The 15181-nt window shown below is 37.9% G+C and overlaps 1 protein-coding gene across 4 annotated transcripts in view; it reads left to right on the forward strand.

The window, feature by feature from the left end:
- LOC126298775 (zinc finger protein 875-like) overlaps positions 1 to 15181 on the forward strand; it is a 71317-nt gene that overhangs the window by 11398 nt on the left and 44738 nt on the right. For all 4 annotated transcript variants that reach the window (XM_049990228.1, XM_049990229.1, XM_049990230.1 and 1 more), the window contains exons 3-4: positions 2269 to 2505; positions 11517 to 11558. In XM_049990228.1, the coding sequence (XP_049846185.1) occupies positions 2269 to 2505; positions 11517 to 11558 (279 nt within the window). The remainder of the gene's footprint in view (positions 1 to 2268; positions 2506 to 11516; positions 11559 to 15181) is intronic.

Consider the following 15181-nt stretch of genomic DNA (forward strand, 5'->3'; position numbering starts at 1 on the left):
GCTGTAGAAATACACAAACACGGGAACAGCTTCAACAAGAAAGAAGAAAGCCTTAAGGTAAACGGCTCCTGGCTTCCCGTACTGCAGAGAACGACCGTAGCAGGTAGCAAGAGGAGAAACGCACCGGAAATGACCGCGGAGAAGCCCTCGGACGTTGGCGCGCAAGGTACATATAGTCTGCGGCCGCGAGCCCGGCTCCAGTTCACCTCCGGCAATGGAGGGTGAAGCTTTGACAATGCCAGCCACTCGTGCTGGCGAAACGTCAGCAAAATCATCACACGAACGTCGGCCGAAGAACCCGAGACAGAAGCAAATAAGCAGTTTGTCAACAAGTGGCCACGAAAGTCTTAACAATTTTGTAATTTCTACACCTGTCAGCACCTGCTTTCCATGGAATTGGAATTATTATATTCCTCTTGAAGTCTGAGAGTATTTTGCCTGTTTCACACAACTTGCTCACAAGATCGAAGAGTTTTGTCATGGCTAACTCTCCTCAGGCTATCAGTAATTCTAATGGAATGTTGTCTGCTCCAAGGGCCTTGTTTTGACTTAAGTCTCTCAGTGCTTTGTCAAATCCTTCATGCGGTATTGTATCTCCCTTCTCATCTTCATCTATGTCCTCTTCCATTTCCAAAATATTACCCTGAAGGACATCTTGTATAGACACACACTATACTCCTTTCATCTTTCTGCTTTCCCTTGTATGTTTAGGACTTGTTTTCCATCTGAGCTCTTGATATTCATAGAGGTGGTTGTCTTTGCTCCAAAGGTCTTTTTAATTCTCCTAGAGGCAGCATCTGTCTTACCCCTAGTTATATGTGCTTCTACATCCTTAAATTTGTCCTCTAGCCATCCCTTCCTAGTCATTTTGCACTATTTGTGGATCTCATTTTCGAGATGTTTGTATTCCTTTTCACCTGTTTCATTTACTGCATTTATGTATGTACTCCTTTCATCAATTAAATTCAGTATCTCTTGTGTTACCGAAGAATTTCTACTAGTCCTTGCCTTTTATCTTCTGGGTCCTCTGCTGCCTCCACCATTTATCTCTCAAAGCCACCCATCCTTGTTCTAGTATATTCCTTTCCCCTGTTCTTGTCAGTCATTCCCTAATGCTCCCTCTGAAATTTTCTAGAACCTCTGGTTCTTCCAGTTTATCAAAGACCCATCTCCTTAAATTCCTACCTTTTTGCAGTTTCAATCTGTAGTTCATAACCAATAAGTAGTGGTCAGAGTATACATCTGCTCCTGGAAATGTCCTACAGTTTAAAGTGTCTTACAGTTTAAAATCTGATTCCAAAATATCTATCTTAACATAATAAAATCAGTCTGAAACCTTACGTTGTCTCCAGGTCTCTTCCACATATACAACCTTCTTCCATGATTCCTAAACCAAGTGTTAGTTATGATAAATTATGCTCTGTGCAAAATTATACAAGGCAGCTTCCTCTTTCATTCCTTTCTCCCCATCCATATTCACCTACTACTATCGAATTCCAGTCCTCTATGACTATTAAATTTTCGTCTCTCTGAACTATCTGAATAATTTCTTTTATCTCCTCATACGTTTCCTCTATCTCCTCCTTATCTGCAGAGCTAGTTGTCATATAAACTTGTACTACTGTGATGGGTGTGGGATTCGTGTCCAACTTGGCTGCAATAATGTGTTAACTATGATTTTCATAGTAGCTTATCTACATTCCTCTTTTTTATTCATTATTAAACCTACTCCTACACTACCTCTATTTGATTTTGTATTTATACCCTATATTCACCTGAACACAAGTCCTTAATTCTGGCTAATTTCGGAGTTCAGTGGCAGGGAGTTGGCCAGACCAGTGTTTATGATGCAGATTTTAGCTCCTTAAGTTTGACACTATAATTTCTCAAGCTATATCAATTAAAACCCACATCTAGTTGATTAGGAAGTCTGCTGATTGTATCGTCACTACTTCTTTAAGTGCATGGTGTTGGAAAGGTGAACCCTGTCAATTGAGATCTTATTGATAGTCATTGTCTGAAGGATGGAGACAGCTGGGACCTACGAATATAAATCAGTGTGATTGGCTTACAGTTGACAAAGTGAACCAAAGATCAATCACTCAAGAGTTGAACATAAGTTAGGGAGAGTAGTTTAATATTTTATTTTGCTAAATTTATTATATTTTTTGGAAAATAAACTTTAAGTTAACTCAGTGTGGAACTTGCATTAATTTTGTTGCTGTTTACCTTAACAACATGTAAATTTAATAAATCTCACAATTTCAGCAATTTGTGGGCCCTGTATACAAGTTGATGAATGAAACAAATCCTGATGTAAATCTTGATGCAAGGCTGGCCAAGAATCTGATTGGATATCACAATGCTGCTCCTGCTGAGGGGCCTGAAACTTTCTTGGTGCAAAAGGGGCCTGAGGTGATAGCTATCACAGTCATTGATCCCAATGCACCTGGGGATTGTACAAAATCGAATACATCTGGTGGTTGGACTGACCCAATGAAACCGGCAAGTATCAATTTTTTATATGTCGCATTCTAATAGGGAAAACATTATTGAGTTATGAAGAAATATTGGTGAATGTTTATATGAAGGCTGAATCAAGTGCAGTGCATGTTCTACATATACCAGTGAAATTAAGGTAACACATTCCAGTTGAGTGACAGTGACTGCTGCAGTCTTCCAGATGCCAGACGGCACAAATTAATTCAAGAAGATACTGTAATCTTAATGGAAAATTAGAGCAGTTACAAATATTTGTCAATCACCGTATAACTTTCTGGCATTGTTGGATGCAAGAAATTAATATAGTAGCAAATAAATGCATGTTTGAAACAAAGTATGTAATGAAACAGTCAGTCCACTAGATCTGTTGTGTGACAGCTGACAGTACTCTGGGAAATGACAGAAGTTTGTATTGAGGATTTTCTTGCATTGATAAGTAACGAAAAATCAAGACCAAGAATTTTGGACAAAATAGTAAATAGTGCTGGTGGTGATTGATAAGTCAAGGCTTTCGTTAAACCTAGTTCTCCAGCATATTCATGGAGGAGAAAAATTTCAGTGACAGGTGTGCCTGGGGAAATGAATCTAGCTTAAAAGAAGCAGAAGAATGATAATTAACTTTTTGCATGTACACAAAACACTAACACCCAAACGTGTTTCACCGCAGTTGTAGCATCCTCTGGTTTCTTAGTCTTTCATTTTTCTGAAATAAATACATACATATTATGTTTAGGTTAGGAAATGACTTACATCGGATTTTGTTGTTATTTAAGTTACACGACGGTGACAAGAGTCGTGGGATACCTCCTATAATCATGTTGGACCTCCTTTTGTGGAGTGAAGTGCAGCAACTCAATGTGGCATGTACTCAAGTCATTGCAGGTCCGCTGCAGAATATTGAGCCATGCTACCTCTATAGCTGTCCATAAATGCAAAAGTGTTGCTGGTGCAGGATTTTGTGCACAAACTGAGCTCTTGGGGGATCTGGGTTGCTAAATCATTCTCTCAAATTGCCAAGAATGTTCTTCAGATCAGTTGCAAACAGTTGCAAAATGGTGCACTGTCATCTGTAAAAGTGAAGTCAATGAACAGCTGCAAATGGTCTCAAAGTTGCCCAACGTAACTATTTCCAGTCAGTGGTCAGTTCAGTCGGACCAGAGGAACCAGTCCCTTCCATGTAAGCACGTCCCACACCATTATGGAGCCGTCATCAGCTTGCACAGTACCTTGTTGCCAATTTGGGTCCACCGGTGTGTGGGACCTGTACCAAAGCTCTTACCAACTGAAATTGTTCATGAACTCAGGAGAGGCACTGCAGGTGATATTGTGCTGTCAGCAAAGGCACTCACATCGGTCGTCTGCTGCCGCAGCCCATTAATTCCCCATTTCGTCATGGTATGCTAACGGATATGTCCCATGTATTATTTCCCATGTTGATTTCTGGAGTTATTTCATGCAGTGTTGCTTGGCTGTTAGCGTACGTCAAACACCATTTTACATTAATCACCTGAGTGCAAATGACAGCTTCACCAATGCACTGTTCTTTTATGCCTTGTTTAAACGATAATACCACCTTCTGGATGTGTGCGTATCACTATCCCATGACTTTTGTCACCTCAGTGTGTATATGCACTTTTTATTTTACCTTGTGTGTCCTGTGGCTGCCAACTGAAATCATCCGTAGGTCTAAATTATTAGTACACCATGTTGCCTATAAGTATTAAGGGATATTTAAAAATTGTCTGTATTTTTGTTTATACCTTTGAAATGCATGTTCAAAATAAAACTTGGGGCATATGCCCATTTTTGGTTTTACCCATTGTAGTATTTGGCTAGTCCTGAGCTGTGAGAAGTTTGTTTTTGTGGGCCAAACATGTTTTTGTTCAGTTAAGATGGACCTGTGGACATCAGTAAAAGTTTTCTGAAGCTTAGGTATGGTGGAGCATGGGAACTGAGCCCAAAGCGCCTATATAATTGTCAGGAGGAGGATCTTAGCCATCCGCGTGTGCTAGTGCAAAAATGTTCACCCTTTTATTTGAAGTAACTCTTTGTAATGTCATGATCGTTTATCCACTTGATTCACAGTCACTTTGAAAATTTGCAGCTACAAATGTATTGTCACAGTTGTGTTGGATATTGCTGAATCTTCTCATAAGAAATGTGACTAAAAAGACTCAAGTAATTATCATCCAATTGCTTTACTGATATTATTTTCCAAAATATTTGAAAAATTTTGCACAGGAGTAGTCTCAAAATTAAGTATAAACAGTTTATTTAATGTCCCACAGTTTGGATTCCAAAAGGATTGCTTGACTGACAATCCTGCTTATACCCTCACACTACAAGCCTTAAATAATAAAACATCACTTTTTTTTTACAAGGCATGTGATTATGGAGATCATGTTACACTCACAGAAAAAATAAAATTCAGACAATGGAAACTTCAGACTATGTTCCTTATATGTGTGAATGTCCTTCTTCTTAACATTCGACAAGCAGAATTGGCACTTTTTGCAGGGCATAATAGTGTTGTTATAAATCCCTTTAGGAGGAAAGCAAGATAATAGATTGTTAACAGTGTTTTTCAAATAATTATTGTATGGTTCTCTGAAAATGGTCTCTTCCTAAATTTTGAGAACATACGCTGTATTCACTTCTGTACAACAAATAGTACAACATGCTTTTTTTATTTCAGTCTCTGATCACAATATGAATTCTTGAGACGATGACCAGTTTCAGTCTGTATTGACAATCCTCAGATCTAAAATATATAAATATATACATCTAGTGAGCAGTGTGTCTTTTAACATAAAACAGCAATATGTATCACAATATACTGTCATACAAACAGGGAAATGTACAAATAGAATATGCTATAACATACTTTTTTTACATAATGTCCTATAGTGATACGGCCATAATGGCATCGTCAAAACATATAATCAGCATAACATCGTCACATGTATCTAAAATTTGATGTAGAATAGGCCACATCGTTCACATAGTGATTATTGCCAACTAGCTACTGAAGTACAGTAGCATCCAGAAACCTGTTCGCCTATACCCTACCTAGATGACGCTACTGTGGGCTTGCTTATATGTAGTCATCATTTGCGTAAAAACAGAATCTGATAAAAGCACATTAAATAAAATGCATGTAGCAGACTTATTAAAATTGATGAGTATCATAGAAACCAATTGTGATACATTAAAAGATGAATGCAGTTACCATGTAAAATTATTAAAAGGAAATATAGAAAGAGTATAGATCTGACCCTTTTTTATGGTGAATTTACGGTCAACAATTAATATAGTGTAATAAATTTCCTGTGGTAACCTATAAATTGCTTATGAAAGATAAAATGTCTATATGACAGCTGAAAGAGAGACAGATCAATGAACAGTGCCCTCTGTTGAGTTGGCCGCTAGGATCTTACGCAGGCTCGCACGGATCGTGAGAATTTAACCAATAGAAGGCTTTACATACATCGTGACATGTCTCCCACAGAAAACGTTTAAACAACGTATAAGCATTCAATAAATAAAATTATGTAGTTTGGCTATACATTCCATGAGTAGGTAGGAGATAATCAGTTACAGGATTAGAGCGACTACTGTCTGGAAGTAAGGCAAATGCCTTCTGTTCTCAACATAACTCATCAAGTAAAGTTAGGTATAAATCCGCGAGGCATTATTAGGTTATTGTAGTATGTTTTCAAATGAAGCAAAGTAGGCGTTGGGTACAAAATCGCTTTGTCCATTGAGCACACTAGTTGGCTCATGACTTTTGGCTTTGTAAATTTCCAACAAGTCGAGAGCGCGACCCTTCTCTGCCCTGTGTAAAATACGCATACAATTCTCGATATTGTCCACAGTGTGGCCTGTTTCTGCTAAATGCATTCCTATTGCAGTTTTTTTGTGTGCTTGCAAATTCATATTGTGATCAGAGACTGAAATAAAAAAGCATTTTACAGTATCGGATCACTGTTTGTATATGCGATTATGTCGCAGTTGGTGAAAATAGTACAACAACTGATGTAGCACATGAACAGGAATCAGTAAATAGGGTAGAATGCTCCAAAATTTTGGGTGTACATCACTTAAGTTTAGCTACTTTCGCTCTCCATATAATTGCTAGTCTTGGAAGCAAATGAATCATCCTCATGTCATATTTAGCATATTTACACTAAGTAATGTCTTATGGAATAATTTTCTGGGACAACTCTCACTCACAAAGTATAATTTGTTAAAAAGCAGGCACTAAATTTGAGGAGAACAGTGATGTCCATACCTACGACACAGGGGAAAAATGACCTTTGTTACCCATTATTAAGGGTGCCAGTGGCTTAGAAAGGAATTCAGTGTGCAGCAAAAATATTTAAAATCTATTGCTGAATAACATAAAATTTGACAAGTAGCAAGTTTTAAATACAACCTAAAATCATTTCTCATGGCCATCTCATTCTATCCCCTGTAAGATTTCTATTTAAAAACTGATAGCTCATTTAAAAATAAAAATAAACTTGTTTTTAAGTGTAGTTGCACGAGTAGCACTTAAAAATGTGTTAATTAATGTTAACACTAATCCTGCATACATATCCTGTAAGCTGACTCATTCCACACCATTCTGATAAAAGAATCATTCAAATTATCTATGGAACATGTAAGTAACAAACAAGCAATGATAATGTCCAGTAATAGCATACTTCATGCTGCCTGGTGATTCTGCATCCCCCCTCCCCTGTCATCCCAGCAGCCAATCACACTCAAACCATAAAACACATAATTTTCAATCAAACTGTAGCTCATTTTTGTACCAAGCCCGCCATAGCAGCGAAGTATAGTGAGGATAGTGAACTCCATCCTCCTCATGTAGTGCTGGCAAAGAGACGTTGAAACCAGTGTTTTGCACTTCATACTAATGGCTACTATCAAAATTGGCCTGTAGAGGGAACAAGCAATAAAATGTTTACCAGAATTTTTCATCATACGCTTAATATGGTCTGTTACATGGAAAAATGGAAGTTTTTTTGAGTGTTCTGTGACTGACAAGAAAGCAAAATTTTATATTAACTATAGACATTGAGTTGATGGCTGATCCCTCATAATAACTGCTGTCACAAACAAAAATAGCTATAATAATTCGTTTGACAGCAGTTTTGATGAGAGCATTGTGACTCCAGTATTTCTCCTCAAGTAGATGTAACTTACTGCTGTACTGTAACCTTTCTTAGTTTTCAGTATGAACTGCTTGATATTAACCAGTTGAAAGTTTATACTGTTCACAGTTGATAAAATCCAATTGATATTATGCTGCTGAGTACGCCTTTTAGTTTTGCACATTGCTGTTCTTCACTCAAGTTAAGAATGTTATCACGAAATATGTGATGTCATCTACACCAGTGCCAGTCACTGCTCCTTCACTGATGTTGATAGGGCCTTTTGTTATGAAATAAACACAATGTGATAAACCTATGTGGGCAGCTGTATGCTATTAACCCTCAGAATCCCAGTTGTTTATGCCTCAAGGTACAGTTTTATTCATTTTGTTTCAAAGATTAACATGAACAAGCAATGGTATTAAAGCCCTGATTTAGGGAGCATCGTTCTATAAGTACTGACCTCCATCAGTCACATTTGTTTCAAGTATTTTTTGAAAATTCTATGAACTATTAATGCACTTCAGCTCAACAATGTGGCTGTTGTTAGTCATACACTTTTAATTTTACTCCTTTGCCCTCCTGCACCACTTAATGAGAAGTTGGGTTCCAATCTTATTTCTTGCAACCAGTTCCTTATTTGATGCTATATGTATGTGTGTGCACCACCAAGACAGCACGTGGTGCATTGTACAACTACTGGTCATTCTCTTTCCTATTCCACTTGCAAGTGGAATGAGGGAATAAAAACTGTATATGCCTCCATATGAACCCAAATTTTTCTTAACTTGTTTTCGCACTCCTTATGCGATATGTACATCAGTGACATTGGAGAAATTGTGCAGTCAGCTGCAAATGTCTGTGTCAAGCAGCACACCATTAATACTGTATTCGAACTTTATAGGATTGTTTTACCTACTTGTCTGTATTATAAGCAGAGAGTTGCATATTGCTGCTCACCCTATCCATCAGGTCATGTATGTGAACAGGAGCAGTGCTATCACACTTCCCTGAGACATTCCTGACGATTTTGTCTCTGATGAACACTACCTGTCCAGGACAACGCGGAACTATTACTTAAGAAGTCTTAGAGCTGCCTATATACATGACAAAATATTCTATATGCTTAAAGCTTCATTAACACTCGGCAGTGGGGAACTGTGTCAAATGCCTTCTGGAAATTTAGGGATATGAATCTTCTTGTTGCTCTTCATCCTTGGTTCACAGGATATTTTGCAAGAAAATGGTAAACCTAGAGTCACCTGACTGAAAGGGAGTGGGGGGCAGCTTTTGAAAGGAATACACCAAAATGGCTGGTGAACAGAGTAAAATGACTATTGTGCAACCAGATGGCATTTTTGAGTGCATTGGTAGTCTAAGACTAGGTTAACTACATGCATTCCAAAGTAACCAAACAGTGTCAGAGACAATCATGATTATTTAGTGGAATAGTGAAGGTCACTCAGTAATTGTCACTGCAACTATTAGTGAGTCCAGACCATTAGGTCTTGTTGAGCTAGTTGTGTACCTGTGGGATAAAGTGTAGTTACATGCAGGGGAATTAAATTTCAGTACACAGTTCATGATAAATCTGTGGGCTCTCACTACCTGTTTGTGATGAATAAAAGAAGTCATTCTGACAAATGTGTGTGTTAGTCACACACAATTGCCTACTCTAACTGGTTGTGGAACTTGTGATAATTATATTTATGCCAAATAGTTCTGTCAGTTGCTGCTTCGGTGTCAGATGTAGTGTGACTGCGGAGACACCATTGAAAAGAGTTGTGTTCAGTTACAGTAAAGAGTCTCATTGGACAGATGCACAGGAACTGCTGCAGTGCTTGTCCCACCACAGCTGCCACGGTGGAACCACAGCTTGAGGCATCTGACTGTGAATTTCACTATGTTCTTTTGGAGAAGCTTAAATTTTGACTTCTGAGGTATGCTACGTGGTTCACTTCTTATTTAACTGGCAGAAATCAAAGGGCCATGTTAGATAGCTCATGCTGCCCACACGACGAATATTTTTCTGAATGAGGACAGTTTACTACTGGAATTCCACAGGTTTCATATCAGGGCCACTCCTGTTTTTGCTGTATACTATCTTCCATCTTACACTCATAATGCAGAACTAGTGCTTTCTGCTGATGATGCAAATGTAGTAACCAAATCCAGAAGAGATGCAACAAGAGAACAAGCAATAAATGAAATACAATATTCAAAAGTATTGTTGTTTGATTCTCTGTAAATGCTGCACCATTTAACTTATAAAAAACTCAATTCAGTCTGTTCTGTACAAGGCAAGATGTTTCATCATCAATAACAACACAGCATGGGGGAATGGGTAGATGTAAAACTGATAATTCAAAATTCCTGCTTGTGTACATATTGATCAGGGCTTAAATTGGAAATCTCATATTATAGAGACTCTCAAGTGATTGAGTTCACAAACATTTGCTCTATGTATAATTACTAATGTTAGTGATGAAACATCATAAAATTGGTTTAATTTTAATATTTCCATTCTTTGATGCCATATGGAATATTTGCCTCAGGCAATTCGATGTGTTGATACAAAGTATTCGCTACACGGAAACATGCTGTAAGGGTAGTTGTTCAAAAACTTAGGCATCTTTGGGACGAACCGGTGTCAGCTATGTGCCAGATCAGTTCAGCTAAAAATGCAATAACAGCTATTAAGTATGTTAAGGAAGAATGGAAACACATTCCACTTTCAGTACCAGAATTTAGTGGAAGGGTTCCCTACTGTTGCTTTCAAAGTACACTTTCTGTTGTTGAAAACTTCAGTCCGTACTTATGTTATCATTGAACAGTCTTTTTGCTGGTTTAAGATCTAAGTGTTTTAATTTTTAAAAACCTTTAGTTAACCTCTCGCCTCATTACCACCAAAAAGTTACTTCTATGTGAATGAATATCGGCATATTTGCTTGTAGGTAATACTTCGTGAGCTAAATGATGATTTATTATTCTCGGCTGAAATAAATACCTGATGAAACATTTTTAATGAGAGAGAAGCCATTTAAATAGGAGAACATCAGAAAATATAAAAAATAAAATGCTCCAGTTTCCTCATGAACATTAGGAGGGCATGTCGTAACAGTATGGTAACAGGTAGAATAGTGACATGAAGGAAGGTGTAGGTGAAAGATCTGGTCAAATCTTTTTAAAGTAGATGAAATATCTTTTTTCTTCTTTTTTTTAACACTGGGTAAAACTGAAATTATATGTTGCGTTAAAATCCAAAGAGAGTAATTTTTGGATTAAAGTGTTAGTTGAATATGTTGTTGAACCTGTATCGCAAATGATGATTTGATCCGATTTTTTGTGACCCTGTTGTGCATCCTTTTTCTTACTATGTCATAGCTGAATGTATGAAACTAGGCTGTCTTCTACGGCAAAATGATGAAGTTTTTGTTTTGATCATTTGTGCTAATTAAAACTGTGCCAGACCAGGGCGTAAGTCCATACTCTGGCCTCTGCCAGGCAGTGCAATGTCCAGTGATAAATTAAAACTCTGAGTTGCATCACAATGCACACATGGAACATGCATTAATAGTCCTATGCTTTCGAAAGAACAGAGAACTGGGTTTGTAGCTCAGTCTGCCATATAAATTTAATTAGTTGTAAATATGCTAGTGTACAGTTTTTGCCATTCCACAATGTCAGTTGTTCCTGAATATGTGCCCTAAATCATGTCCTCCCAACCCCCTCCCCCCTCCCCAATATTACCTAAAAAGTTCCTTTGGTAGTTTATGTGAGTGAGTGGTTTGTAAACATACAGCAACCTGTATTTGCTGCTGCTTCAAGCCTAATGTTTTGCTTATATTGTTACAGCATGATATGCAGTCTTCAGTGGATGGTAGATCTCTTTATGGGGTGAGTAATCACAGACATCCTGCTAGAGTTTTCTGGGATTTTGGACTACAAGTTATTTCCCTTTAAGTAGTGTTTGTGTGAATGATGACTAAATCAGAAGTATTTCATTTTTTAAATTGATGATTGTGGCTATAATGTAAACTATGGAATAGTTTGGTTAGGTGTACTACTATACAGGGTGAATCACTAACCATTGCCACCAAGAATAACTCAGAAAGTATGATAGTAGCCGAAAAATTTTTAAGTGAGATGCTATAGTTTGGTACTTACTTTCTGATAGCAGCTGTAGAGATGAATCCAATGCTGTGTAACAGTAAGGTCTTTGTAGGTCAATATAGATCAAAAAGGTGGCATAAACATTCAGTTACAGAAGGTGTTCAGTGTGATGACCATTGGTATTAATGTAGTGCTGCAATCTTCTTATCATGGATTGAATGGTATTCCTTACCACTTTGGCACTTATCGAAGCACATGCTCTGACAGCTCTCTTGCAGATCTTCAGGTGTAGATGGAAAATCTTTATAAACAATGTTTTTTATGAATCCCCACAAGAAAAAATCCAGAGGCGTCAAGTCTGGCGGACGAGCTGGCCACGACACTTCTGCTCCTCGTCCAATCCCACAATTTGGGAATTGTCTCTGCAACTCATTTGTAGCCATCAAGGAAAAATGTGCTGGACTCCCATCATGTTGATACCACATTCTGCTCCTTGTTCTTAAATGTATTTCTTCCAATAACAGACCTAATGTTTATTGCAGGAATGTGGTGTACTTGATGTCTTTAAGATTTCCTTCAATGAAATAGGGGCCTATAATTCTGTCCTCCAGAATCCCACACCGTACATTCACCAACCACAGTCTTTGGTATGCAACTTGCCACAGCCAACATGGATTTTCAGGTGCCCAATAATGCATGTTATGCAAATTAAGATTTCCATGGTTCATGAATGTAGCCTCGTCAGTAAATAAAGTCAAACTAATAAATGTGCCATCCCTCTGTGTGAGTTTGATTCTTGGTGGAAACTATACAGTAAGGATGATATTTATGGTGATGCAGAACATGAACAACACTACTCTGTCTTGTGCGAGATTCCCTTGCAATTTGACGCGAACTAACACAAGGATCTCGAACCACTCTGGCAATAGTGCCAATTTCCATTTCCTCATTAGTAACCTTCCTTTGCCAGATACGTATCCGATATGTTAAAGATCCAGTTGTTCTCGGTTTATCGTACACCTATTTAAATGTAAGACATGTAGGGTGAGTACATTGAGGATATCTTTCAGCGTATAAGTCTCTATCCCTCACTGAATTTCGTTGGTATTCTCCATAAATGAGAAGCATATCGACTTGTTCTGTGAAGTAATACATCATTCACATTCGCTTGATTTTACGATACTAGTCCTACCATTCCTATTAATGTTGCATTGTGAAACCGTCGAATGGCATTTGCATATCAGTGGCACAGTAGATGGCTACGCCGTATTTAGCGAATATTTAATACTAGCAAGATATATGAGAGAGAATTGTCAGAGAGTGTGCTTTGATAAGTACTGAAGTAATAAGGAATACCACTCAATCCATGATAAGATTGGAGCACTGTATTGCTACCAATGGTCATCACTTCGAACACCTTCTGTAAATGGACGTTCGTGCCACATTTTGACCTTCATTGACGTTACTGTTGCACATTATTAGATTTGTCTCGGTAGCTGCTATCAGAAAATAAGTACCAAACTATAGTATCCCATTTAAAAAAAAAAAAACAAAGTTGACCTTCATATTTCTGAAGCAACCCCACCTAGCAACAAAAAAAAAAAATTAAAAAATGACGCCATATTATGGCCCTCGTTTTCCTATGCAACATTTGCCCCACAAACTTTTCAGCTACTATCATACTTTCGATATTATTCTAGGTGGTAACAGTTAGCGACTTACGCTGTATAAAGACAAGTCATTGTTTAAAGTTGTTAGCAAGAACCTTGAAAAGTTCCCAACTTTCAATTTTTACATGATACTCCAATAAACATTCAGACAGGCTAGCTATTTTTAAATTTTTTTTTGATGTTCAGGTTTTCTGTTTACACAAATTGAGAAAGAAAATGCTGTGTTGTGAAAAGTATGGCTTCATTTTCTTTCTCATAGTCTAGGTGATCTCACAACTAGTAGGTGGAATGAGCATGTGAGAACTGTGGTAGGGAAGGGGAATGATAGCCTTCAGTTTATTGGGAGAATTTTAGGTAAGATCGGTCACCTGTAAAGGAGATCATGTATAGGATGCTAGTGCAACTTATTCTTGAGTACTGCTCGAGTGTTTGGGATCTCTACCAGGTTGGATTGGAGGAAGACATCGAAGCAATTCAGAGGCGGGCTGCTAGATTTGTTACTGGTAGGTTCAGACAACATGTAAGTGTTACAGAGATGCTTCGGTAAATCAAATAGGAATCCCTGGAGGGAAGGCGACATTCGTTTAGAGAAATACTATTGAGGAAATTTAGAGAATTGGCATTTGAGTTAACAGCAAAACAATTCTATTGCCACCAACATACATTGTGTGTAAGGACCACAAAGATGCGAGAAATCAGGGCTCATATGGGTGTGTGGACAGTCACTTTCCCTAGCTTCATTTGCGAGTGGAACAGGAAAGGAAATTATAAGTAGTGGTACAGGGTACCCTCTGCCATGTACCGAATGGTGTCTTGTGGAGTATCTATGTAGATGTAGACAAATTCTTTTCCTCTGTATATGCTTTCTTCTTACATGTAACTTTAGACAAAACTAGGATTCACAACTAGGTGCTGTTTTTTTAATTAAGTCGGTAGTACCAGAAAACAGGAAAGTTGTATTTATGTCTTATCAGCTTATGATTAGAATACTATTATGAAATCTGGATTGTCCAAAAACTTTGTAAGCGTACCAGTTTGCAGATTAAAACTATGCGAAAGTGTATCATTTGAGCAACTGTCCTTACAGATCCAGCAGCAGGAGAGGTATCTCATTCCCCATATTCCAGCGATCCCAACCGATTTACTCATTGGCATTGCGCAACATAAATTCCTTATTGAGGTTTTGTTATCAATAACAATAAATGAGGTTCAGGATCTCTCTCTCTCTCTCTCTCTCTCTCTCTCTCTCTCTCTCTCTCTCTCTCTCTCTCTTACAGACAGAGAGAGAGAGAGAGAGAGAGAGAGAGAAATCCTGCAGTGACTGGAAAATGACTGAATTTTTGTATGAAAAATTACGCTACATAATATAAACTTAAAGTGTTGAATAATATAGATAATATAATCATTTAGAGCTGTGACAAGCTAAGATCTGCAAAATTGATATTATTTATTCATTGTATAGACTTAACTCTTGATAAGAAGCATTTCATTAACAATTACTGATGATGTACACTATGTGATCAGAAGTATCCGGACACCTGGCTGAAAATGACTTAAACATTCGTTGCACCTCAATATGGTATTCTCCCACCCTTAGCCTTGATGACATGTTCCACTCTCATAGGCATACATTCAGTAACGTGCTTGAAGGTTTCTTGGGGAATGGCAGCCCATTCTTCAGAGTGCTCCACTGAGGAGAGGTATCTGGTGAGTCCTGGCACAAACTCGGCCTTTCAA

Source organism: Schistocerca gregaria, chromosome X (assembly GCF_023897955.1).
Source record: "Schistocerca gregaria isolate iqSchGreg1 chromosome X, iqSchGreg1.2, whole genome shotgun sequence".
Taxonomy (NCBI): Eukaryota; Metazoa; Arthropoda; class Insecta; order Orthoptera; family Acrididae; genus Schistocerca; species Schistocerca gregaria.